Here is a 26925-nt window from a genome sequence, read left to right as displayed (position 1 = left end):
TGCGGTCCATCCTGAGAGTCAGTGGCATTGCTGTCTGAGAGGCCTTCTCTGCACAGTTTTGTATGGAAGACAAAAGAGGCCTGGAACTGTCTGCTCTCCTGTGCAGGGACAGCCATTGCTGCATTCTACCATCTTGTCTGAAAAGTGCTTTAATACCAATCAGTCTAATTTCTTGTGTTTACTTGATAACATAAAATGAAAGTAGGGAAACTAAATATATTTTATGTGACATTTTAAAAGCCATGCAAGCAAAATCATAGCCAAGCAAGAGAGAATCTCCCAGTGGACATGCAGTGAATTCCTGTTGGTACCAAGAACTGGTATAAAATTCCTTAATGTTTAAAATGATACCATTTGTTTATGAGTGTTTTGACAGTAGAGTGTCTCTGCCTTTTTTGCATAGAGGATTAAGAGTGAGGCATTTCTTGGCTTTTAGAATAAGCCAAGCCCGTAGACACCAGTACCCCGGGAAGATGGGTTTACTTTGTCCTAAGAGAGGCTAGAAAAATCTAGAACTACATTTTGGGAGGATGAATAGACATAGTCACAAAATATATTCTCTACCCTTTGACATTGGAGATGTCAGGGAGTTTGTTTTCCTTTTTATTTTTCCACTTGGCCTTCATTTCATTATGTTTTACAGGCTGTTTTTGCTCATTAGAATAGTAAATATAACTGGTCTCAGTTACCATATTTGCTGTTGGCAGTAGTAGCAACAATTCCCTGTATTGGGTAGTTACTCTGTGTAAGCAATGTGCTGTGAAACTTAAAACAATCTCACATGATCTTACAAAAATCCTACACTTAGAATTTGACCTACTCATGATCAGACTTACATCATCACAGTACCTCAGTGTGAATATTTTCTACCATCATGTCCACCAGTAGCACAGCAACAGGAGTTTGAAATAATGGGTTTTGCTTGCATCTAAGTAGGATGACATATTGGTTCTGAGTCATCTCTATTTTCTTTAAAGGGACTATGTCAGACAACTGCCTGCTGGCAGTCAGCCTCAGAGCAACTTTACTTTACTCCCCTTTGTTCTTCCTGGAATGGAAGCCTGAAAACTACATTTCCTAGATTCTCTTGCCAGTTAGGTATCAATAGTCACAGTTTGCCTGAGACTGAAGGTTTCCAGGGATGCCAAATCCTGAGAAGTATTTGTCATATGTGGATGAGTTGGTCACTTTATCTGACAACTGTATTGCCATGTGGTAGTAAGCTGTTGCATGGCATCAGAAGGCCTGAGGAAGATTGATGCTAATTCTACTACTGGTATTGGCATTGACACGTATATGGACTTGGGGTCTTCTGAGCCACAGCAGTATCCTGAGTGTTATTTGGCATGCCAGCTCCTGCAATCTGTAGTGAAAGCAGAGGCTCCCTGCAGTTACAGACATCTGGGTATCACTCACTTTCTTCTTGTATTTCTCAGTCCTTCTAAATATTTTATAAATGAACCCCTGTATTAAATTCCTCTCTGCCCAAAATAACTCAGCCGTTTCTGTTTCCCTGATTGAATACTGACTAATAGACAGCCCCAATGAAAGACTTCTCCTGGATGAAGGGGAAGACAAGTATAAGGAGGGAAGTGAAATGCTAATCAGAGAAACTGTAGCCCAATAAAATGGATTTCTCCAAAATGGCAGAAAGTCAGGAAATAGGAATGATGTAACTAGGAGAAGACATGGAGAACTAGGTTCCAGCACTGTAGCACCAATCTATTCCAGTCTTCTTAGGTTTCTAACATAAGCTTTGGGTGTCCTGAGATTGACCAGGAATCCAAAGGGTCTTAGACTGATTATTCGGGCCCACTAACAATTAGAGGTGTGAGAGTAAAAAAGGAATATTAGATTGTTTCCACATCTCTGCTTCTTCCACAGTTTAGATATCATTTACTCTGACAGGTCAGTGACCTTCTGAATTGCTCCCTGGAAATAGCCTTAACACAGATTCGTCATATGCAACAGTGTTTTGACAACATGCCTGTCTCCAATATTGGACTGTCTGCTCCTTAAGAATGCAGTGTTACATCTTCATGACCAAATAGTGCCTGCCTGGCCTTCACACTAATGGTATGGTGTTCAGTGGTTTCCCATTTCATTCAGAGTAAAATTCCAAATTCTTACCAAAGGGCGCACATGGCGTGAAGTCTGACCACTGCTGTAAACTCATCTACTATTTTTACGTTTAATCACTTTGCTTCAGCCACACGGGTCTCATTGGTATTCCTCAACGATGCCAACCTTGCTTTTACTGTGTGTTCTGTGCACTTGTTTTGTAGTCTGTGCACTTGTTATCTTTTTATCTGCCTGAAATACTTTTAAACCAGATGTTGACATTGCTTCTTGCTTACTTCCTTCTGTACAAATGACATCTCTGTAATGGGTCTTCCCTGAGCACCCAGTATAAAAACTAATTAACTAACCAACTTAATCACAATAACACTTGCCCTGCTAACTTTCCTTGGGCTGTTTCATTTTTTTTCCTCCCTACCACTTTTCAGCATTCAACAGAATAGACATTAGTTACTATTGTTTCTTCCTTTTAGTAGCATATATTCTGCCTCTGAAAACAGGTAGGAGATAATTATATAGGTTGGCACTGGGGGGTTAAAGGCAGCTAATTTCCAAAACTGAATCTTGTTACAGATAAAAGCAATTATAACTAACCACTTCTAAGTCATTTAGCACTCAAATACAGATTTCTGGAAAGGGCAGTTTAAACTTAAATTCTAAAGAAATCATTAAGTACTCTAGATAAAATGCAGTTTTCCTTGACACACTAATACTCCTGGTCCCTTAGGTTTTACAGAAATGAGGTGGTATATCCATGCATTCATACAAGCATTCTTTCATTCATTCCACAGGAATCTAGTGAGTGCATAGTGTGCTGTGGGCACTATACATGCTGAACAAGAATAGATGCAATTCCTGCCCATAAGTCTAGTAGGAGAGACTACTGATCAAATCATCATACAGATAAACAAGCAACTGATGTTCTAAGAAGTACACTGATGGTGAAATAGGCTATGACACCGAAGTAGGAAAGGTGTCCCTAAGAGAGTGACATTCCAAGAGATGAGTAAGGGAAAACTAGATTGAAACGAATCTGACAGCCACTCTCTTAAGACAGGAAACACTGGCAGAAAACCTAGTCATGGGGAATGATCATAAGTTTAATGCTTTAGGTATGTGGGGCAGGTTGTGAGCTATATTACTGGAGGTGAAAATTAGTGCTCAAATGTTTTAAAAAGCATAATGTGTTAACAAAGAACATGATGCTTTGAAAGAGAAAATACTACAACAAGACAAATATAAGATTTAGACTATGATGGTTGGAAAAAAATCCAGTTAGAGAGGAGTAATTTAAATCAATGAAATTTGCAAGACTATGGAGCAACAAAATAGACAAGGGATGTATGAGAAAATATCAGACTGAATTAGTCTACATACCATAAATATAGTGTAAAGAAAATGGAAGTGAGACACTTTATTAAAAACAACTCTGGAAGACTTTCCCAGAGTTAATATATTATGATGCTCTTCTTCAAATGCCTACCATCTACTTCAGGACTATTAGGAAGGAACACTTCTCAATTTTTGATATTTCTTTCTAGGCAAAGAAAAATCCTTAATGTTACTTATTTATGTCTTCTTCGTATCTCTTCCTCTGCTCTGGAGGACATGGAGTGATTTACATCATCTATAACTTTGTAATGATAAAAGTCGCCAATAAGGTAGACTTGGGCTCTAGGATGCTAGTGGAATTGGCTGTCCCAGGGAAGTCCTGCTGAGTAGGTCCTTCTGATTTTGGCTACAGAATTAAGAAGCTGTTTGACTGTGATATTAGAGTACATTCTCCAATGACTCCATAGTAGTGTGGCTTCTACATAGACTTAAAAAAATTTCTGTGTCCTGAGAATCTGTATAAGAAGGTATGCTATTAATGAGCTTCCTATGAGACTGCCACTGTGTCGGGCAAAATAAATTGAAAAAAGGTACACATACCTAGGCATATTCTCATTATTTATCAGAATTCTGAAAGTTAAGAGAAGCTCCTAAAATTTTCCAGACTAAAACAAATCACTACTTCCGCAGAACATTAATCAGACTAATATGGTTCTCATCAACAATACTGGATACAGAAATTAACAGAGCAATTTTTTCAAATTTATGAGAAAAAATATTTCAGTGTTGGCACTCTATGCCTATAAACTCTTAATCAAGTTGAAGAGTATAATAAAGGCATTCATGATTCATATAGCTTATTTCTCATGCATCCTGTCTTAGGAGGTTACTTCACAAACATGAGAGGGAAAAAAATATGATGAATGTCTGAAATAAAAACTCTATGAAAAAGGGAGATAGGTTATTTTCAGTTGAGGGCCTCAGAGAAAGTATCATGGACAGCGCAGGAACAGTGGGCTATACCTGAAAGATATGCAGACAGAGGTTTGGATTGTGGCCAGACATTGTGAGTATGGAGAACAGTGTGGCAAAGGTGACACATGCTACTAGAAGGGAGCGGGGAATGAAATGTTGGAAACATAGGCCTCACTCATAGATGAACTTAAGTAACAGGTAAAGTCAGTGCTATTAAAAAGTTTGACACAATCAGACATTGATGTGAGGAAAATAAATTCACCATGATGTGGAAGAAAATTTCAGTAGGAAAACTAGTAGTGGGGCAAAGAAATGACTGGGTATGCTATTGCTCCAGCGAGATCAATGTATGGATCAGTCAAACAGAAAGGATATCCAGAAATATTTTCTTATTTATGTAGGAAAGTACAAATATTTAACTTTGTTGAGAGATAGAAAATAGAAATTACCTTGAAAATCATTGAAAGCAGTCACTCTAGAAGAGTAGGTGAGGATCTTAGAGTTCTTTGGGTCATCAGCCCTATTAAATTATAAATCATCTTTGAAGGACTGAGAATGGCATCATCAGCATGATGGATGGGAGCATGACTAGGTCACTGAGAGTAATACCAGTCAGTGGTATGTGTTAGGTCATATTTCTCCTGTGTGTGTGTGTGTGTGTGTGTGTGTGTGTGTGTGTGTGTGTGTGTGTGAGTGGGGCAGAGGGAAGGTGGTGGGGTGGGGGAGAGATAGAGAGACTATATAAAAGAAAAAATGGCCAGATTCGAGAATCATAGGGGGAGGGCTAAGGGCAGGTAAGGGTACACAGTGGGGGTATATTAGTTTGTACTTAAGTGAGCTTTTCTAACAAAAAGACTGCAAAATATGATTTCCTGGATGCTAGGAGACATCTCGGTCAGATAAGTATCTCTGCTCCGTGAGATCATCCAAGAGCCCAGATTGCCTCACCCATGCTGCTGTACTGTCCCCTATGATACCGTGCTCATCTGCATGGTTGAAGCTGGCTCACTGTCGTTTGCGTGGTCTAGTTTATGAGATGGGAAGGAGAGGAAGAGGACGAATGATTTCCTTTCCCAGCATGGATGCAGAGATTGCCAGTATCACTTGTGTTCATATTCCACTGGTGAGAACTTCGTCATAGGGCCATACAAAACTGCAAAAAAGACTAGGAAATAGGTTCTCTATCTGGGAGACATGTGCCTTTAGAAATCTCATTGTGTGCCACTATAGGAAAGGTGGCCTGGACTCTGGGTTCTTCAGGTGAGAGGCCTCTCTTGACACCCTGCTCTAGGCTGAATTCTGCCCAAGAGCCGGGGTCTATGGATTAAGGAGAGGACAGCTGTGAATGGGCACTGTGCAAGGTTTGGAAAGGTTAAGGGATAAAGAAACAAGCCAGCCCTGTTTCAACATAGGTCTTTCTCAGTTTAGCTGCTTTCTGCAGTTTCATCCTTGCTCCTTCTATATTTGGAGACAGTATTGCTAACACTCCAATGGTTGGTTATTGCAACATAACATACCTCAGCAACACAGAGGTGACCTTTGGACATTTGCATCTGAGGTCTATGCATCTCAGGAACTTGGGGTGGTGCATGCATAAGAGAGATGAATGAAACTAAACTGACATTCCAGATAGACAGAATTATAACCTTTTTATATAGGAAATATTTGTATCTGGACGAGCAATAACCAAAAGCAATGGGGAATAGAAGAGTTATGTTATATATTCATTAAGAAATTACAAACCACCACTTTTGAGGGGAAAATGAGCCAAAACTTACAATATTCTCTATTTAGTATTTATTTACTGTTCCTCAACTTGCAACTTTTCTAAATTGGGTAATATATTATAATAAATAGTGATTATGTTAATGATATTTATGTGATTATATTTAATTTATTCTAATAAATAATACTTATATTAAGTATATTCATTATTACATTCATATTTATTATATGTACATACATAGAATTTTTAAAATCTTAGGCCTACTAAATGTAGTTCTCTTAGGGTTGGTTCTGTACACTTTTGTTCAGGAAAAAAAAACCACATATGATTCTCTGCATTTATGGAATATGACCACAGATACCTCAAAAAAGCTACAAATGGATTAAAGAGTTAAGTATAAAGTAAAATGAAATCATGGAGTAATTAGTAGAAAATAATTTTGAGTAGTTATTAGATCCCTGGTGAGGCAGCATTTTAAGCAATAAAGTAAAATAAAACAAAGATCAAGTGATCCAGTCACAAAACTTTTAAACTTGCAAGAAACAAAAAGCAATACCATGTAAATTAATGTAAAATTATAAAGGTTTTGGTTCTGCATTACACAAAACATCAATAAAATTCATTAGACTAAAATACAGAATTTCAATGGTTAAATAACAAACATGTATGAGGAATTTATAAGGAGTATATACAATTTAAAAATTTCACTGTAAATATGTCATGCTTTTGATTTTTTTAATATAGCTCATGTACTCACACATTTGAAATGCATACATTGATGCAACAGTCTGACATGCAGTTTGGCAATTTATATGACAAATCCTGTCCTCTGACCTACTACTATTGAAAAAAGAGTCATGAAAAATTATGGTCTGTTATTTTTAGTAACAAAAACTTAAAACAATTTAATTATCCAATAGTAAGAAAGCAGGTTAAATAAAAAAGGATACCTTAACCTTATGAATAGCATACTACCATTAAAAATGAAAATTATAAATACCATGCAGTCATACATGGCAATGCCTAATATAATTTTTATATTACATACCATTTTGTATAAAAATATCTAGTCAAAATGTAGAAAAATAGTTTGATGTGTATGAGCTAATTATATAGATATACAGTTGTGAATATACATTAGAATTGGTAGAGGTCTTGTATGAGTGCTGAGATGTTTGGACAGTAAGATAGAGATAGATTTTCCTCCTTAAAATATTTTATGATTGTTATAGTTTTGTTAGAAAGCCAGAAAAATAGCTAGAGATATTTGTTCAATCGTGAATATTAGGACTGTAATCCAGCTACCTTTTTAAAAACTGCAAAAAGGAAAGTCTATTAAAAAATATAATGAAATCCTAATCTTGGAGCAGGGAGAGGGAACGAGAGTGACAGAAAGAGACTGGGTAAGACTTGTATGGTGAATGTGTAGGGAGGGGCAGAAGGGTTCAAAGGTGAATGAAGATTAGAGCACACTGATGGGAGAATAGAAGCACCATTCACCAGAAATAGGACTTCTTAAAGACAAAGGCCTGGTATAGAGGTAGCTGTGGTCTCTGCTGTGGTTTAATGGACCTTTTCACCTCTCACCAATACAAACCAGTATCTACAAGTATGGTTGCTGCCCAAGTTCATTGTTATCCACAGAACTGAACTAAATATTCCTGCTTTGAAATTTGGTCTAGAAATCCTATGATACATCTGCCAGTAATTACCATGGGAGTTAACTGAAGTGCACACAGCCCATTGGCCCTCACTAGCATCGTTCTCAAACAATAATGCTTGAAAGAGGCACTTGCTAAACTTTCAAGTTATCTATAACCTCTTAGAAAACTTTCATAGTTGGCTTTTCTTTCCTTTTTTGCTGAATATATTATTTCATTTTTGGCCTTTGACTAAAACACAGGACATTGTTGGTGAATCTGTAGCCTTACAATTTTACATAAAGCAATATCTGAGCAGGGATTTCACTTTCTTGTTTTGATCTTTAACACTGAGCTGCAAAATGTCATCTTTAGTTACCTAGAAAAAAGTGACCAGCTTAGAAAAGTGAGTATGTTTGTGTCAAGTCTGAGTGGTTGATTTCTTCAGCTGATGCACTAGAAGCGGCAAGAGCAGCCTCCTGCAGGACTGGGGGAAATACCTCTTATTAGCGCTATGGCCAAAATGTCCGTGTTCATAGACAAACACTTGTTTACTCAGAAGAAAATGTTAAAAATAGGAGAACTAAAATGTGAAATCAGTTGCTCTAAACAATGTTTCAGGTATTGATTCTCAAAGCATAGCTGGAAACATTACCTAAAGATTAGAAACTGTCTATGTGTCCATAGACTGGATATCATATAAAATTTATTGCAGCCAATGATGCTGTCAGAACTATGCTAGTTGGATGTCACAAACTGATTGATAATTTAGTTGTTCTTACAAACCCATTTACCTTGGCTCATTGTACTGCAACAGGCACATCACAAAATGTGTAACCTAAGCCTGCATAGTGTCATCATTTGGCCAGCCCACTAAAAACACCATAAAAATACAAGAGAAAATAATACTAAATTAAGTGTGAGAGCCCCCAAATTTCAGTCTAACAAAAAAGCTTGTGTTTTTACCCATAGATGAGAGGAAGCATTGTATTATGCAAATAACAAAGATTTTGGAGGCAGACCTCTATAAACCCCAGTTTCCTGTGACATTTATGTAATAATACCTACTTCATAACATTGCTTTTATAATCAAATGAAATGCTTGTATTCAATGAAAGTGTGTCAACCATGTGACTTTGGGTAAGGTACTTAACCACTCACTCTGTGCCTCAGTGTTCTCATCTATAAAATGGGTTTCATGCTACCTGCCTCAGAGGTTTGAATGAGAATTCGTGACTTAAAAAATGGCACACTGTTAGAATAGTACTGCTAATAGTAAGTGCTCAATAAATGTAATTGTTGGTCTCATTATTACTTATTTGTGTGCTAATAGGATATTCAACATGAAAAGAAGGACATAAGCTCAGAAGGATTTAAGACATTATGCACATTTTTTTGTTTGGGGATTCAGAGATACAGAGAAATACACAATACAAAAGAAACAAGAGGTGAACAGTTACAGTTTTAGGAACATTTAATAATCGTTAAGAGAAAGGTAGTCTGTCTATAGCATTTTACTACACAGATAGGCAGTGACCGCAATGGAGGGGAGAGGACTTGATAATATGGGTGAATATTGAAACCATAGTGTTGTTCACGTGAAACCTTCATAAGATTGTATATCAATGATACTTGAATAGAAAAAAAGAAAAAGGTAGTCTATTCAAAATGTTTATTAATGCTGAAAATGTGCCAGTCCCTCCTCTTTCTTTCTTTCTATATTTTCTTCTTTTTTCATGTTCTTTCTCCCTATTCCTCAAACACATAGGGTGTTTAGTGCCCTATGCATTCTCTGTTCTCTGCCAAGTCCTTCGGTTCCTGGGTGGTAGGCAGATGATCTAAATGTTATCAAAGGCAAGGTTAGAATAGATGGGTAATGTATGTGTGTCTGAGTCTAGTGATCCCTGCCCATAATGATTCAGAACAGAGCTCTGCTGTGTTGTGTTGAATATCTGGAGAAAAACTGAAAAACGCAATCCTGTATCTAGAAAAGTTTTTCTGTGTTATAAGTCATTTAAAATAAGAAAGAAATCTTACATGGTCACTTCAGTGAGATAAAGGCTTGGCAAAATTTTATGCCTAAAAGTGATAGTTTTATAATTTGTCTTTTATCTAACTTGATTAACACTCTACCTATTCTTTAGTTACTTGCATTAATATTATTATTAATGGCAAACTATAAAATCCTACATACCCTAAATGTCCCTACCCTTTCCAGTTTTGGATTCACATGTAGTCATGTTAATATTAACAACCCAAAGTTTCCTAACTTAGTCCACACCACTCAGCTTCCTACCTTAGCATGTAGAATTTACTTATTCCTTAGCATGTAGTCAGCAGGCAGGAGCTACTTAATCTTTCTCTTTAATTTAGATTTGGTGTGGGCTCCTTGACCCATTGCCACTGCTTTTCATGCCCATGTGAGAATAACAGTGTCTATGTCTGGGGTGCCATCTCTCAGTTTTGAGGCCACCAGTTCTTAGAATGAACGGCAGAGTGGTCCTAGGTCCTAAGCAGGGTGAGAAAGTTGTCTTTTCTTCCACTGTGTAGTAAGATTTGTCAACTTGGTTCCAGGTGTGCATTGTTTGTGACCAGGGTCTTCAACAGAATATCTCACCCATGTGTTGGTCCACACCCTTGTACATACCAGGGAAGAAGGATGGGAGCACAAGGGATTAGAATGGGATGGAAAGTATTCATACTTCTCATTATCCTTATTTACTCTTCCTCCAACATGGCCCCCTACTCAGATTCCTCCTCTTCCCTTGGTTGTAAAATGAAAGGTTTATGTATTTCAGTGGTTTAAAATAAGATCATGGGGTGGAGCTCTCTACACTAGAAATTTGTTTAAATGCTCTGTTATCCTTGCATGACTATAAAGAATTTTAATACATAGATACCGGTATATCTCACTTTCCACCCGAATCACCAAAGACCAAGAGCAATTCAATAGGTGCCAAGAGCCATTCCTAAAGCCGAGTGCTTGACTGCCTCTTCGTGCCATAAAACTAGATTGCAACCCAAGTTCTGCTCAATCTTATCCCACTATCCAAGTCTAGGCTGGTATGAAGCAGCAATGTGACTCTTTTGAAAAGTGGTACTTTTATGCTTTCTTGCTGCTCTATATCCTCCCAGGGGAAAGTGTTCTTTTATCTATTCTTAAGCCAATGGAAAGAATTTAAGGAGATCACTTAGAATGGTTCACACAGTTGGAGTTTGGTGAACTTAAGTATTAATGAGTCAGGCTTAGAAAGTCTTCATGTCTTAAACCGTGACTGCATTGCTCTAAGGGCAGCCTGGAGAGCAAACTGCATTTCCACCATGGAAAGGAACTAACCTGGGATCAACTGTCCAGTTTCACTGCCTGGAGGACCCTTGTGACCCCAACAGAGGGGAGGAATGCTGGATCCCCAGGACTGCGAGGGGAGTTGTAGCAGCTACTTGAGGGGGGGCACTGACTATGTCATGGAGACTACAGGTGGAGGTTCCTGGTGGGGGATCTTCAGGGAGCCCTCACAAGTAGCCAATGAAAGAAAGAGCCAGTAATTGCATCTGGCCCGAAAGGGCACCATGGCAGAGGTTCAAGCCCATAAAATAGTGCTCTTCCTCCGTGAGCCTGGTGAGATGGGCAATAGCAGCTATTGGTGTGGGAAGAGGTAGTAACAAAAGCAAGTTGAAATTAACCATATACCTGTTTGGGGGGACATTGTTTATTTTCCTGGTTTCTTGTCCCTGCCACACAAAGTTAAAGAGGAAAAGTGTGGGCGACTTCAGAGAGGAGGCGTGCCCTGAAAGATTGAGAGAAAGTTTTATTTAAGGCAAAAAGGTGCACACTCAGAGAAAGGGGAGTGTACGCTACCCAAGAGGAGTGCTGGAAGATTGGGGGTTCCCCCTCTCAAGGATTTTTCAGGAATGTGACAAAGGGCTAGGGGTGTGGACTTGTCAAGTGGTCCCAAGATGTTTTATCTTTGATGAGAGACATTACGTCTCGTCTCTTCTATTACCAGTCCTCCAGGTAATTCTGCAAAATTAACTTAAGACAAGAAATTTACTGATCCGGTTCCTTCCCAGGATAGCAGCTTCCCTCTGGGAGCATATCAATCAAGACTGCCTGCCCTGCCCGCATGGTGAGCTGAGTTATTTTCTGTTTGTTAAAGAATATGTGAAGAATCTTACTTCTTAACTTCCTGGGTTTTAAAATGCAATCTTAGCTTTCAGATGGAATCTTTCCTGTTTTTACTATGATGTTTGTATCTGGGCTTCTCTGGAAAATTAATCATAATACTTGTCTCCTGCCCAGGTTGCAAATTACTTGATTAGGGGCTGGAGGAGGAGGAATAAAACAGCACATAAGTTAAGTTAAAGAACAGGCTGGGCCTTCGTTGTAGCAGGCTAAGGTAAATCTTACAATGGCATGATCTCATTGACACAATGAAGACACGGGCTGTGCTGGGCCCTGCTCATATCTATTTTTCTATTTAACACACCTGCCTCCCTACCCAGACTCCAGTTTTCCAGGCCTGTGGTAGGACTAACTGGGGAGATAGGAGTGATTAAAATTGACTATCTGTTAAGAGTGGTGAAAATATTCATGGGTAGGGATACTTTTTAAAATTACCAAGAAACTGGAAACTATGTGATTTCCAGCCCTGTGTCAGGACTAACTGGGGAGGTAGGAGAAGTTAAAATTGATTATCAGTTAGGAGTGGTGAAAATATTCATGGTGGTGCTTTTTAATATCTGCTAGAATAAGTGCACTGGCTGTCTGCAAAGATTTTGTATAGAGTGCTATTAGTCACACTTGCAAAATGTACTATTGAGCACTTGAAATGTGCTAGTCTGAATTGAGATGTACTGTACTCACAGTGGATATCAAAGACCTGCTACAAAAAAATCAGAATGTAAAATATCTCATTATTTTTAAACTGACTATATTGCTTAGCTTATATTAATATTTTGGATATGTCGGGTTAAATGACATTTATTGTTAGAATGAATTTCACCTCTTTTTACCTATCAAATGTAGATACTTGGAAATTAAAGTTACATATGTGGCTCACATTATATCTCTATTGAACAGTGTTGATAAAGAGAAACCCTCTGGGAATTTTACAATTATGCTTTATATTTGTATACTCTGTAGCACTTTATTACATTTCTCTTATGTAATTCTGTAAACTTAATTCTCTTAGCAATCTTGTGTGATGAGTAGGGTATTTTTTTTATTTTGGTATCGTTAATGCACAATTACAATTACTTGAACATTATAGTTACTAGACTCCCCCTATTATCAAGTCCCCCGCACATACCCCATTACAGTCACTGTCCATCAGTGTAGTAAGATGCTGTAGAATCACTACTTGTCTTCTCTGTATATACTACCTTTCCTGTGTTCCCCCCTCTGGTACATTATGTGTGTTAATCGTAATGCCCCGTTTTCCCCCTTATCCCTCCCTTCCCAGAGTAGGGTATATCTTATCATTCCTCGTTTTTAAATGTGAAAACTGAGTCAGATAATATAAAAGAACTACTAAAAAATCATATAAATAGCAAGTGACAGAGCCAAGACAAAAGCTTGGTGTATATTTCAAATCAACCATTTTTCCTACTATCCTGCTGTCCCATTCTGGCAGGCCCCAGCGCCTAGCCTAGAGTTTTCATTTTCTCCAGGGAAGAGTTCCTGAAGGGAAGGAGTCCAGAGAATTTGAACTTATGAGAAAAGAGGGCCTTCTGTCTAGCTCAGCCTGCTTCTAGGAGAGCACTCACAGAGCTGGACCTTCTAACCCCCAGTTCCCACAACCTGTTAATGATGACCCATTATAAAAGCATTCTGTAGTCATGTGGGTTTGTGAAGCACTGGATTTAAAGTTGATTTCTTTTAACCTCAGGGTATTTTAATGCATTATTAGTCTCTCAAAGAGAGTAAACCTCAGTTCCAAAACATTTACACAGATTGTGGTGCTCTGAAACGGGCCATTTTGAAAATCTGCCCCATGATAAAAGGCCTATTCAAGGACAGGTCTGACTTTTAGTTCCTCACCATGTGGGAACCAGTCTCTGGGGTTGAAAGGGGATCTGAAGAAAGAAGTGGCAGCTTGTTCCCCAGATGAGATGCATTTGCTAGTTTTGGCAACTGTCCAGGACAAAGATGGATGTTTAAAAGTGATTTTTAAACTATAGAAAATTAGAATCAGTTCAATAAATAATTTGTTTAGCATCTTAATAAGATTTAAATGCAGAGCCAGTTATCTGTTCTTTTAAACCACAGGAACACGTTTTCAGTGCTTGGAAGTATTCCTTGACATTCTAGTGACTTTCTAAATGAAATTCTCATAAAATGGGAAAAGGACATGTAAGGACCAAATGTTCAAGGAGAAATTTTGATATTAGAAACTGTTAGGTTTGCCAGTATTCAGGACTTCAGTCGGTAATAAGAAATATGGATTTTGTTTTCCAAAGCAACTTTTCATCAATTAAGTGATAAAAATGTACACCAAAAACCCATATTCATTTACTCTTTTAATTCCTTCAGACTAACCAGAACCAGATACAAAGACCAGACACATTAGTAAGAACCGAATAAGAATCTATCCTGCAACACTTGTGCTGGGTTGATTTTAGATGCTGGGGATTCAGTGGTGATAAAATCTACACCCCCAAGGGAGCCTAGAGTGTTGAGAATTCAAGAATGAAAAAGTATTATTGTGTATTTCCAAGTCATTCATTCATTCATTCATTCAATATTAAGAAAAGGGATGAGCACCCCCTTTGGATCAAACACTGTGCTAGGTGCTGTGGATGTGAAGAGAAAGAAGATAAAGCTTCTGTCGTCGAGGAGTCTGCAATATATAGTGCAGAAAGTAGACAAGAAAACAGTTAATTACCAAATCCTTCCAGTCACATTCTTCCCTTGCTCAGTAATTGGACACTCTGTTCAACCATCTGCCCCGCCTGGGATCTTAGGATCCTTGACTAAGACTTTTTCTTATAATCCTCGTCTAAACCGTCAGCAAATCCATTATCCTTCCAAGAAAATATATTTTTAAAAAAATCCAACCTCTTCTAATTATGTCCACGACTGTCAGCATGGTTTGAGCCACTATTACCTTTTGTAATCATTTCCTGACTGGTCTGTCAGCTTCCAGTCTTTCCTCCTAGCATCTGTTATCAGAAGGGCAATAGAACATCATCAAAGAATATTATTTCTGTGTTCAAAAGTTTCCCTGTAGTTTGCCTCAAAGCATTTATAACAACCTGCTATGTTCATCTGTTATTTGTGTGTTGCCTGTATCCCTCCTCCTGAATGTGAATTTTTAAGAGGAGTGTGTCTATTTTTAATATGTAAGACACCATTTACTTTATTCTGTTTAATAAATTACACTGTGTGATAAATACTTGTATGACGTAAGCAACAGTGGACCACAGATGAGGGTTTGCTCAGTTTGCTTTGGGTTAGGATGGTGGGAAGATCAAGGGAGGTCTTGCAAAGAAATTGTAGCTTGTGTAAGATGCTATCCTCTATCTTCTTTCTCTCCCCTTCCGATACATGACCAACAATAACCTCCTAATTGATAAATGTTTCCTTTTATCCTAAACAGCTTCTTCCTTAAGTCATCTTCCTTGATTTTTATGTTCATGTATTTCCCCGTGTGCACACCATGTAGAATGGAATCATAGGTGAGATAAACATGGAGGCCATTAGGACGCAGTAGGGTAAGGGCCATGAGAAGGCAAGTATAAAGAGGGCCTTCTATTTTCTTTTTCCCCTCCTCATCTGCCTTCTGCTTTCTGCCTAAAGTTTTGTGTTTCCCCAATATACTTGTGGCCCCATTTCCAGTAGCATTAATTATTCTCATGTACGTAGATTCTGAGTGTAAAATATAGCTATGCCATATATACCCGCTCAGCTCAGTCCATTTCAGCTGCCTGTGCTGAAGATGACAAACCTATAGCCTCTATTTTCTTGTTTTTAGGTCCTACTCACAAGAGGTTGGAGCTGGAACCATTTTACTTCACTACCCAGTTGTGTGGTGTGATGACCACATAGATACCTCACAGTACTTATGTTTGCAAACAAATATTAGTGGAGCAAGGCAGGTCATGTAAATGAGTGAAGCAAGCTGGCTATGATTGGAACAAGTAGCAGGATGTATGATGACGTGAAAAACCCCATGGTCAATGACCACAGATTTGGGAGCTATTGTTGCCACATGAGGAACAGGCCCATGGGTAGACAGGGAGCCTCTTTCCCCTTTTTCTAAGTGGGGGGACTTCCGGACCTCTCTCCATGCTGTCATCCACTCCTATGCAGAGATAAGTGACTGATGAAGTTAGTTAAATTTGGAGGAGGACCTGGACTTGACAGCCCAGCCTCTTTCTTGCCGTGTGTCTCTGGCATTTGCCTGTGTGAGAAGGTGCATGCTTTGACTTGCTCCTCCACATGCCAAGTGTTACAGTCAGGCCCCAGGTGAGAAGGCCTGCAGCAGTCCAGTGCTGCCTGTGACGGGGGAGGGACCTGACATTTCTTGGAGTTTGGTAATAAGAAGCCTGTTGTTTCTGCTCACTAAGCCACATCTTCAATCTTAGACTTTGTCAGTAGTAAGTGAGATATTTTGATTTCATCTGCCCTGATTGTTTTCATTCTTCAATTTATTTGTCAACTCAAGTAAGAAAGGAAGAAGTGTTACTTATTGGAGCCCCACAAATCGCATGACCAGTGTTGCTTGATTTTCTACTTTTTAAAGAGAAACCAGAAGTTCAAATTTTTTTGTATGAAAACATCCTGATTCTGAGATGTTGGTAAAGACCCCACATATTGAAAAATCTTAGGTACCAAATGAAATACATCTGTAGGTCAGTTTTTACAACAGGCCACCAGGCTTGCACTTACACTCTACTCCCTATGGTTTGGGGGCAGAGTGAGTACCTGAGTTTCTGTCCCAATCCCTTCTGATGAATCTAGTTCTTATCTGGAGTCCTGGTCTTTACTTCAGCTAACTAGTGTGGATTCCTGATCTTTCAACCACCCAATCATCCCTCTCTAGCACCTTCTCTGTTATCTAGAGCCTGGACTCTGTGCTCCTCACCCTCCTTCTCTCCCCAGCTATGAACTAGCACTCTTCTTCAATCTTGCCCCCACCCCAGCTTCCAAAAGGTACTGCTCCTTGGAGATCTCAGTAGTCTTGACTCTTCCACCAGCTCTGACCTGCTGGATCAATGACCCTGAAGCCTTAATCACAAAGACTGATACCACTGGCCATCACCACTCCTTTCCTGTGGAAGAAGAAAGCCCTGTTCACCCATATGCCTTTCCATTCCCTGTACTTCCTATCTCCCAATCTACCTCCCATTGAGATGCCAAAATACATGGTATTTACATATTGGGGTAAATTGGGGTAAATACTGTTTCTTGTTTTCTCTCCCTCTCCCACTTGGTGAGTGGCCACTGATTTTGAATTGTTTTTCCTCTTTCTCTTATCAAACAGGAATCACTGATACAAGGAATTCTTGGTTTCTCGTTCCCATTTCCCTTGGCATCTATTATTATTCTTGCTTTCTTTTCCTTTCACTGGCTCCGCTGGCAGTCTCCCTACGTCCTCATTCAGCCAGTTTAATAGCAGACCCCAGGAAGGATGATCTGAATCAATTTTTTAAATTGTGGACCATGTTCCAAAACTAGTCAGGAAGACAGCATCTCTGTCCCGTGGGATCCCCCATTTAGCTTTCAACCCAGCTTCTTTGACTTTTCTCCAGCCATCTGTTTTACTTGGGCAAAGAGAGTCAGTTTTAATGTCTACATGTTTCTCCTTTCATCTATATTTTTGGCACCTTTAGTTCATTCATTCAGAGTTAACTCCAGAAAGGAAACATTTACTGTCCCTCAGCATCTGTTCAGTCCTGGAGGAAAAAGTGGAGAGTCCTGTTTCTCTTCCCGTTGCCCTATTTGGCTTTATTCTGGCCATAGCTATTCCATCATCCCTGCAATCTAGCCTCCTGCCTGACACCTGGACACACTGACTTTTACTTTGGAATGAGAATAATAGCTTCAGAGCTCAACTCATGTCAATTCATTTTTTAATATGCTTGAGTTCTGAATCCCAAGGTCCAAGGCTTAGAGTTCAGAGGCTGAGATTCCACCTTTGACTCCACCAGTCAGCAAATAAACCACATCACCTAGGTGGACGTCACTTTCTTCAAATTTAAAAAGAGAGGGCTAATCTCTAACAGAGATCCTGAATTCAAATGTCTTTAGATACATACAGATAGAGGAAGGGAGAAATGACCAAACAGAGAAGCTGTCTGCTGTAAAGCAACTGGACATGACAGATATTTAAAATCAAGAAGCCATTTCCTACCTAAGACATTTTCTGGCTCAGGAAAATCTATCTGCAAGCTCCTTGGCTGAAGACTGACTTTGGCTGATAATTTGCAAGCAATATGATAACAAGCCCTGATATACTGTTAACCCTAAATCCTTCCACATTACAGTTCTTTCTCCTGAATGATTTTCCCTTAAATAATATTTAAAACAGAATGTTAGATATAGTGAGCAGGTACATAAATGCACTGGAGGAAGGATATAACAAAACTTTTGTGGCCTGAAAAAAAATACAAATTCTCAAAACTATTCTTTGCTCATAAGAGCGAGAATTTGGAGAAGGCTGGATAGAATGTGCAAAGAGCAATGACTTCAAGGAAGATGAATATCAGCATCTCCTTTACATTGATCTCCCCCATTATTAGAAGCTCTCTGATGATTTGGAGTGGATTTAACTGGCAGAAAATGCCCAAAAAAAGCACAATGAGTCTTCATTGTAGACAATGTATCAGGCATGGGCCCAAAGATTTTGGGAGTATGCCAGCTATAATGTGCTGAAGTTATTGCTGCACTGAGGTGGAGGTATGCTTGAGGAACAACGCTAAGGAGGGAAGTGTGAGGAACAATGAATACTCTTAAAACCCAAACCTCAAGAATCATATGGTCAGTACAGGAATCTCCACCAAAAATACTACCACAGATATTTTCAGGATAGTGCTGGTTGTCCTCAGTAGCAACTGATGGCAGCAGGCAGCACCAGCTGTAGTGGGCAGACCTCACTCTACAGAGTCTTATTACCTATATTTGAAAGGACAACTAATCCATCACCACTTAAACCACGAAAGTCCAAATGTTCTTGAAAAATTCAGAGGGGAGAATGCCTCCCGGAGAAAAAGAAAGTGATTTTTGTAACAATGTGGGGATCATAGATCTTGAACAAAAAAGTTTACAACCGAAATGCATTGTATCAGTGAACTGATAGACAGTAATGGTCTATAACAAACCATCTTGGTATTTCAGTAGCACTTAGTAATAAGCATCCTCACAGATTTATGCGCTCACTAGAGTTTGGCTGGCTCTGCTAGGCCGCTCTGCTTCTAATGTGGGTGTCTGTGGCAGCTGCGGCAGCTGTGTTCTATGTCTTATCTTTCTTGGAGCATCAGGCCAGCTGTACATGTTTTTTGAATGGTGGTGGTAGAGGTGCCAGAGCAAATATTCAAATGTAGAAGTATACCATAAGCCCTTGCCTCTCTCATGTTTTCTAACATCCTGTTAACCAAAGATGTTACATGGCTGATCTCAAAGTGAAGGGGCAGGAAAGCATATTCCTCCTGTAGAGGAATAAAAACTTTATGGCAAAGACATGAAGAATCAAGTCCAATAAATGAATCTACAACAGATGTGAACATATTTCATATCCTGAATTGAGGAAAAGAGATTATCAGATAATTATAGGTTTGGATGAGTTTCAAGGTTTTATATGTTGCCTATAAAATAAAACACATTGCTTTTTGCCATAGTGATATATGGTTGAGAAATATAAAAACGATCCTGTATGAGATGTGTTTATGTGCATATACACAAACATGCTTATGTTAAATAATAGTTGAATTCTATGCAGAGAATAACTGATCATCAAAGGTCAGGAAATGGCCGTGTTTGGATTAACCACATTTTCTTATAATTAGTTCTCACCTGTCATATACATACCAGACTTATTTTCAAAGAGACAATGTCAATACATTTTTGTGATTGCTTTTTCTATTTCTGTCTCCAGATTCATTCTCTTCCCTTCTCTGCCGTGCTCTGTGCTCCAACATGTCAAACTCTGTGTACTAAATGGCATGACTCAGGCGCTCTGGCCGCTGGCTCCCGGGTGCATGCAGCCAATCGGAAGCACTGACAAGAGGCCCGAGGGCGGGAGGCTCGGATACTGACCTGCCTCTGACTGTCTCTGGGCCACTTTTCCTCTTCCAGGGCTCTTGTCCTCACTGGGCTGCAGGAACTTTCTCCCTCTGCCCCTCCGTCCCAGGGGCAGCACTGCCACTAAGCCCTGGCTGCCTCTCCATCCAATGCCAGTTCCTTTAACACACCCTGCTCTGCTGTAAATAGGCCCTTCATTAAACACTCTTCAGGAGCCCTTCCAGGGTGACATCTGAGCCCCACCAGGACCCCAACTGACATCACTGCAATTGCCCTTCGGTGTTTTGTAAGTGATCTTGATGCGCTGTTCTGAGAAGTGTGGCAAACACGAAAGATAAATGAGACACACTGCTGTCCTTACCCTGCTTGAGAATCTAGCCAGGGACATAAAATCATCAAAAGCACATCATACTCTGTCAATCAAGGCAATATCAAGACCTAAACTTGTCCTGTGACCCTGCCCTCCACCCAGACATACCGGTCTTCGGTCCCATTCACACAGGGCCAGTGTAATGATCTAGGAAACAGTGGCCAGGTGTGTGGCAGACCATGGCTCTCTGTCCACGGATGACAGCAAAATTGGTCCTGGACTCCTTTGCCTCACGCCTCCAATGCCATCTCACCACAAACTCCTGCAGGTTGTATCTCTTAAAATCCCTCAACTTCACCCAACTTTTCTTTCGTGCTCCTGTCCCACTCTAGCAGAAGGCAGGATGGTTTCTCATCTCAATTTCTGCAACGACTGTCCGCTGCCTCCCTAGCCTCCAGTCTTGCCTCCTTCCGGTCCATGCTTTAAGCCAAACCCAAAGGCTCTTTGTTACGTCATCCCACTGCTTTAGGCCCTTCGTAGGATAGAGTCCAAGCCATGAAATGGCGTAGCTCTGATGGTGACAACCTCTCCAGACTCGCTCCCCCTTCTTTATAGCCTGCCTCCCAGTCTGAGCTTCCTCCGGTTCCTTAACAGAACTCTGTCTTTCCCCAGCGTGGTTCCTAGACTCATACTCTCTCCTCTGCTGTGGACACCTTCACTGTCTTCCTACCCTTCCCTCCTGGCTAACTTCTATTTTATCATTCAAGTGTTGGCAGACACATCACCTCCTCTGACAATCATTCCTGTTGCCACCACCCACCTGCCTCCAAAAACAAAGTTTGCATTCAGTGGTTTTCCTGTGATGAAGCTTCTGCAGCATCCTTTATTTCCCTCAGCACCTTCCTACAGTATTCTTGTAATCACCAGCTTATACAGTCCCTCCCTGACAGTAAGCTACGTCAGGGCAAGAACCTGGTCACTGCTCAGCCTCAGCACTTAGGAAAGAACCTCCATGGTCGAAACTATTTAACCACTGAAATTTAAAAGAAGGAAAGAAATTTCAACCAGGTTTTCTGGGCAACAATGTCAAAATTCTTATTCCGGTATAATCTAGGAGCAAAGGGAGTATCTGTCAACAGACACGGGCCTCTGAATGTCCAAGGAGATGTTCTAAATGTACCTGCAGCTCTCTGTGTCCTAAACCCATCCTTCACTAAGGAAAATAAAATCCGAGGCCTGTGTCAAAGGAAGTGAGGCAGACACTGCTCTGTGAGCCCCCTGCCCCCTTCTCTCCTTCCCAGGATAGGTGATGCCTGCTTGAATAGAGGAAGCCGATATGACAGTCTTGGAGTTGTTTTCAGAGGTTTCATTATCTCAGCTGGAAAATCCTGGACAGGTTTGGCAAACCAAATGGAGTTCAATTAATATATCAAAAGCAAAGGATCAAGCCCTAAATACTGAGAGTCAATATTAGCAAAAATCTCTCAGCAGCCAGATGATCAAGTTCAGCCTCTTGAAATGATCTTAAGAGGGTAAACTGAGATTTTCCTGAAATGGTGCTGAGAGACATGGGAATGGACTAAAATGAAGTCATTTTATTGTACATTGATGAAATCACAGAACCAGGCTTGATGAGCCCTCTCCTCAACTCTTTTTCTCAAGGCAAACCAAAGACAGTTAAATTCCTTCTTTAACTAGATTACCACTGCCAGGGAAACCTTACTAATTCATCTCCCACTGATTAAAAGTGTATGATAATGAGGATGAATACTGAAGTTCATCTTTTGGGAAATAGATTTTCTTAAAAATAACAAGGCTATGAAAACGTTTTTTAAGCTCATTAAAACAAACTTTTTGTCCAGAGTTAACATTCTCCCTTTCTCCTTTATATTTAATAGATGTATTATTTTCATTATATTTTTTACAAATGCTACAATTTCAATTTCTATTTCCCCTTTGACCTGAGAGTTATTTCATAAAGAGCTTTTAAAAATCCATGAAGAAAGGCTTTCTGTGCCTTTCTGTTATTGATTTTGTAGTATTTGGTTTTGTTTGTAGTTTTGTTAAGGATCTTTTAGTTTTATTTCACTATCGTCAGGGGCTGTTACTTGTATTATTTCTACCTATGGAACTTAAGCACATTTTTTGGGAGGTGACCTAATCTGTGGTTAATTTTGCAAACGTTCTATGTGGATTTGAAAAGAAAACATTTTCTTCATTATCAGGGTACAAAATTTGTGATGTATCCAGATCCCCCTTATTAATTATGTTGTCTGGATCTCTCACATCTCTATTTATCTTTTGTTTACTTTCCCTGAGAGTACTAGTTTAATCACCTAAAATTAGTATGTTACTATTTCATTAACTCAAATTCTCTCTGTAGTGCATTGATAGCTTCTATAATATCCCAGATTTTCTAGTCTCTGTGTTTTTCTAGTAACAGTAAACTGATACTGTTGCCTGCTCTATAGGTATGAGTTTGAAGCCCAGCTATACCATATGTTGGCTGTATGATGTCTGCAACTTATATAAGCATGAGCCTCAGCCTTTTATCTGTAGAATGGGGACAATAATTAGAAACTCAGAGGGCTGTTAATGAGAAAAAGCAGGGTCACAAATACAAGGACTAGGCAGGAAATGTTAAGGGCCAGGCAGGCAATTAATTGAATACCCAAACTGTGAAGCAAATCAGAAGGTCGAGGTGAGCTCATTCTCTTGTCAAAGGAGATGCCTTCACTTGACTCCTATACATTGGAGCCCTACTTACTGCAACCTGGGCCTAAAAAATATCACCAGATCTTCCAGCTTTTCTAGAAAAACAGAAATCTGCTTTCTTAATGTGAAATTTCCCAACTTGTCAATGTGGCAACTAATTCAAATTTCTTTAAAACAGTAGATAGACCATTAAAACACACACACACACACAGATACCTGTGGGCTGGGCACACAGGCTGTCACTTTGTATTCTCTGGTCTGAAGCAATTGGCATCATGCCCAGCACCAGACAGGCACTCGATATACTAAGAATTCATCAGATTTGAAAACTTAAGACATCAGTCTCCTGAGAGAAAATACTTGTTTGACTGGGTGTGTAAGAGGGAAGAGGAAGCTCAGAGTAACCAGGACAGCCACTGTAGGCCCAGGAAATTGGCAGAACTCAAGGGGGACAAATCAGAGATGCTGGAGTGGCTCATGGAAGAATCCTGACTCTTGCCAGCTGGCCTGCGCTGACTCATCTTTTGCTGATACTCGCTGGCTTTCTTCTACAACTGCCAAGCTCTGACCCCTATACAGATTTAACTGACACAGAAAGTGTAGGGGGAGTGGGGCAGGTCCTGCAGCTGGTGGGATTCAGAAGTGCTAGCAATTTCCTTAGAGCGTGCTTACTGGGAGAGAACAGAAAACTCTTGGAGCTGTGAGCCAATGAGGCAACTTCCTCCCTGCCCCGCAACTTCCTCCCTGCCCCTATTCCCTTCGGCATTTCCCAGTGGCAACTCTGAAGCCAGCAAAATACTTCCTACTCGGGTAGGTTGCAGCTGCCCCACAGATGTTATAAATAAGAGCCAGTGGAGTGGTTCCTATTTTTAGCATTTGAATGTGGATGCTAAGGTCACCAAGATTCACTGGTTCAATTCCTCTCCTCCCTATATCTCTATATCTCTTGTTTTCCTCCAAGATGCATGCTTTCTGGTCAGATGAGTTACAGTAAGGTTTTGAGGGAAGGGGGACCCCCAAATATTTGCTTGTCTTGGCTGGATCCCTTATAATCACCCTGGATTAGGTGATATGTCTACCCAGTGGCATGAGAAGTCATGCACAGACTTTGGGAAATGGCATTCCAGGTTGGTTTCAAAGCCACTCCTTTTCCTCTCTGGGGCATAAGGAGAGGTTTAGAGCAGAAAATAGCATTAAGGATCCTCTCATCAAACCGTTTAAGTACACTGCTGAGAGCACCGAATGCCAGAGAGGCTGATTTGCTTATCACTAACTGACACTAAAAATAAATATTTTTGCAGTTTATATTCATGGAAGGTTTTCCTGTGCTAAGCACTGCACATGGATTTCCTCACTTAATCCTCACAACTCAATGAGGCATCCATTTCAATTATTCCCATTTTACAGATAACAAAAGTGAGGATTAACAGTGTTAGAAATCTGCCCAAAGTCACAAAAAGTAGCAATGGTAGACCTAAGAAGGACATTCAGGATCCCACATCCAGTTCTTCAACTCTTTCCGGAACCAGAGCCCAGTATACGGATTCTCCTTGAGCATAAAAGAAAGGAACAGAGGACGAAGAAGAGAGGAGGGAGGCCTGGCTTGAACACATACGTTCTCTCAGTGGGGCCTTTTCAGCCTGTTCTTTGGAAACCGTTGAGTGCTTTCAGAACACGGGCACAGCCCCAGCAAAGTCCTCTTTTAACCTCAGAGGCTGAAGAGCTGCTGAGACATGTAGGAGATCACTGGCCTCTTTACCTGTTCTCAGGGTCAGCCAAGGACATATTCTGGGTGATGTAGCACATCTTGAGAGGGATGCTTCTCCGATCTCTATGGAAGGAGATGGACTGTGATGACAGAGGGTCTGAGGAGCTGCCCCCTAACCGAGGGGACTCGGGTGGAGGCGTTTCCCATCCAATCTCGGATACTGGGGAGCCTTTCTTCACATAGGGTGTGGCTTCTTGCATGTACTTCACTGCAAGCAGAAAGACAAAAAGTGCTTTTAAGTACATGAGGGTGGAATTTCTGGCAAGTCGATTGAATTTTTGAAACCTGCATGAGACAAGCTCTTAATACTGAGCCTCGTAAATTCTGAACCAGATTCAGAATTTCCGTTCCTCTCAAAATAGTTATTCTGTTATTTAAATTCTATACCGAAGCATTACATTCTGTATCATCGTGGTCTTTAGAACTTGCTATTATATTATGGTGATCTGAATATGAGAATTATTTTCAGTTTTTTCAACTATAGTAACTTTTATCTTTTCTGATTATAAGTTACATGTTGGGAAAGATGTTAAAGAACAAATGGGCAGAGAATAAGAAATCCTATCTCAGGCTAAAAGATATACAATTATTCAGTATATAAGTACAGAATCTGGTAGCCATATTCACTATCCATGTCACCATTTTTCTGTTGAGAAGCAAAGAAAAGCTTTTCAATTTAATAGTGCTAAGAACATATATACAAAGACAAATACTTATTTTATAATGACAAAAATTTGTAAGAGCAAACATACTATATGTAAGAGCTAAAAACTAAGAACAACCTAGATATCCACTAGAAAAAAAAAGACAAAACAAATAAGTGTATATAGATAAATGTATGCATTTAATACATGTATATAGTCAATTTTTTAAAATGAGATAGACAGAGATGTGTTGATGTAGGAAGACCTGAAAGATCTATTGTTAGCTTAAAAAAACAGTAGAGAGAAGTACATACACTTTAATCTTTTTGTGGATAAAATCATAAATGTTTGTAAACCTACAACAATCTCTGGATAGTAACACAAGAAAATAGTTAGCTCTGAGGAATGGAAATAAAAGTCAAGTTGATGGAGAAACAAACCTTTACTATTCATTTGTACCATTTTTATGTCTAGCCATATGCACATATTACTTTTACAAATTAAAAAAAATAAAAATGTTTTAAGAGCTGAGTGGAGCAGACTGAAATTTTGCTCTTTGCTGTATTTGCTTGGTCTTAAAAAGTTATTTGCCAACCCTGAATTTAAGCATTTGATCCTTAGATGGCTTTTGAGTTCACAGGGCAACTAGACTATTGGACCACGCAATATAAACTTCCATATCCTTCTCTCCATCACTCACACAGTCTGGTTCCCTGCTGTTTGGGGAGAATTTGGCTAAGGCCCATCTGTTGTTACAAATGGCAGTGGACTGGAATAGGTGCAAACCAGGGGACGTTTATTTACTCTAGATCTTTGATGATTCAGTTCCACAAATTAGCATCTTCACTGTGCAAGACATAGAGCTGGGTTTACGGAGACTGTACTAATAAACAATACATAGTTTCCATATGCAAAAGAGTTACAAAGTCATGGGTAACTGTCATCTATGCCACTCATGCCCCATCAGATCCTAGCTGCTACAGTTGTGAATAACTCTCAGTTGCCCCCTACCCTTCCTAATCTGGAAATCCACTCTTGGCCAAGAGGGCACTAAGCCTGGGAGGCTATAGAGTTTGCTGCCCAATCCCCCAGGCAGAGGGTCTTGTTCTTGGGATCCCATCTAAGACAGTGACACAAAGTGTATAAACTATGGCACAAAGCAGAATTAGTTAAGTTTTATAACAGGAATGGAGCACCTTGGAAGAACCCATGAGGAAAATGGATCTGGGAACATGGAGTGATGGATTAGGTCCATAACAAATTAATAAGCATACCCAATTGCATGTGATATGGATATATTAGGGAACTCAATCATAGACATAGATATCAAAAACAGCCATATTAATTCAAGACAGAGATGTCATTTAGCACCAACATCTATTTGAAAAGATTTCAGGGCTTTAACAGAATATAAGTGCAGTTAGGAGAAAATGGCTCCAGAGTGGCAGCAAACATGTTAGCACAAGCTACAGTTACAGAAGAAGAAGCGGTATTT

The 26925-nt window shown here is 39.7% G+C and overlaps 2 protein-coding genes across 2 annotated transcripts in view; one reads left to right on the top strand and one right to left on the bottom strand.

Annotated features, from left to right (window-relative positions):
• Positions 1–26925, bottom strand: part of LOC140848037 (beta-1-syntrophin-like) — a 130777-nt gene that overhangs the window by 2509 nt on the left and 101343 nt on the right. Inside the window, exon 2 of the mRNA XM_073230115.1 lies at positions 24778–24994. Coding sequence (XP_073086216.1) covers positions 24778–24994 — 217 coding nt within the window. The remainder of the gene's footprint in view (positions 1–24777; positions 24995–26925) is intronic.
• Positions 1–26925, top strand: part of LOC140848036 (serine/threonine-protein kinase TAO1-like) — a 404763-nt gene that overhangs the window by 347857 nt on the left and 29981 nt on the right. The gene's annotated exons all lie outside the window — the stretch shown is intronic.

Source organism: Manis javanica, chromosome 2 (genome assembly GCF_040802235.1).
Source record: "Manis javanica isolate MJ-LG chromosome 2, MJ_LKY, whole genome shotgun sequence".
Taxonomy (NCBI): Eukaryota; Metazoa; Chordata; class Mammalia; order Pholidota; family Manidae; genus Manis; species Manis javanica.
Note: the sequence above shows the minus strand (reverse complement) of the source record. Positions and strands in the feature narration are given on the sequence as shown.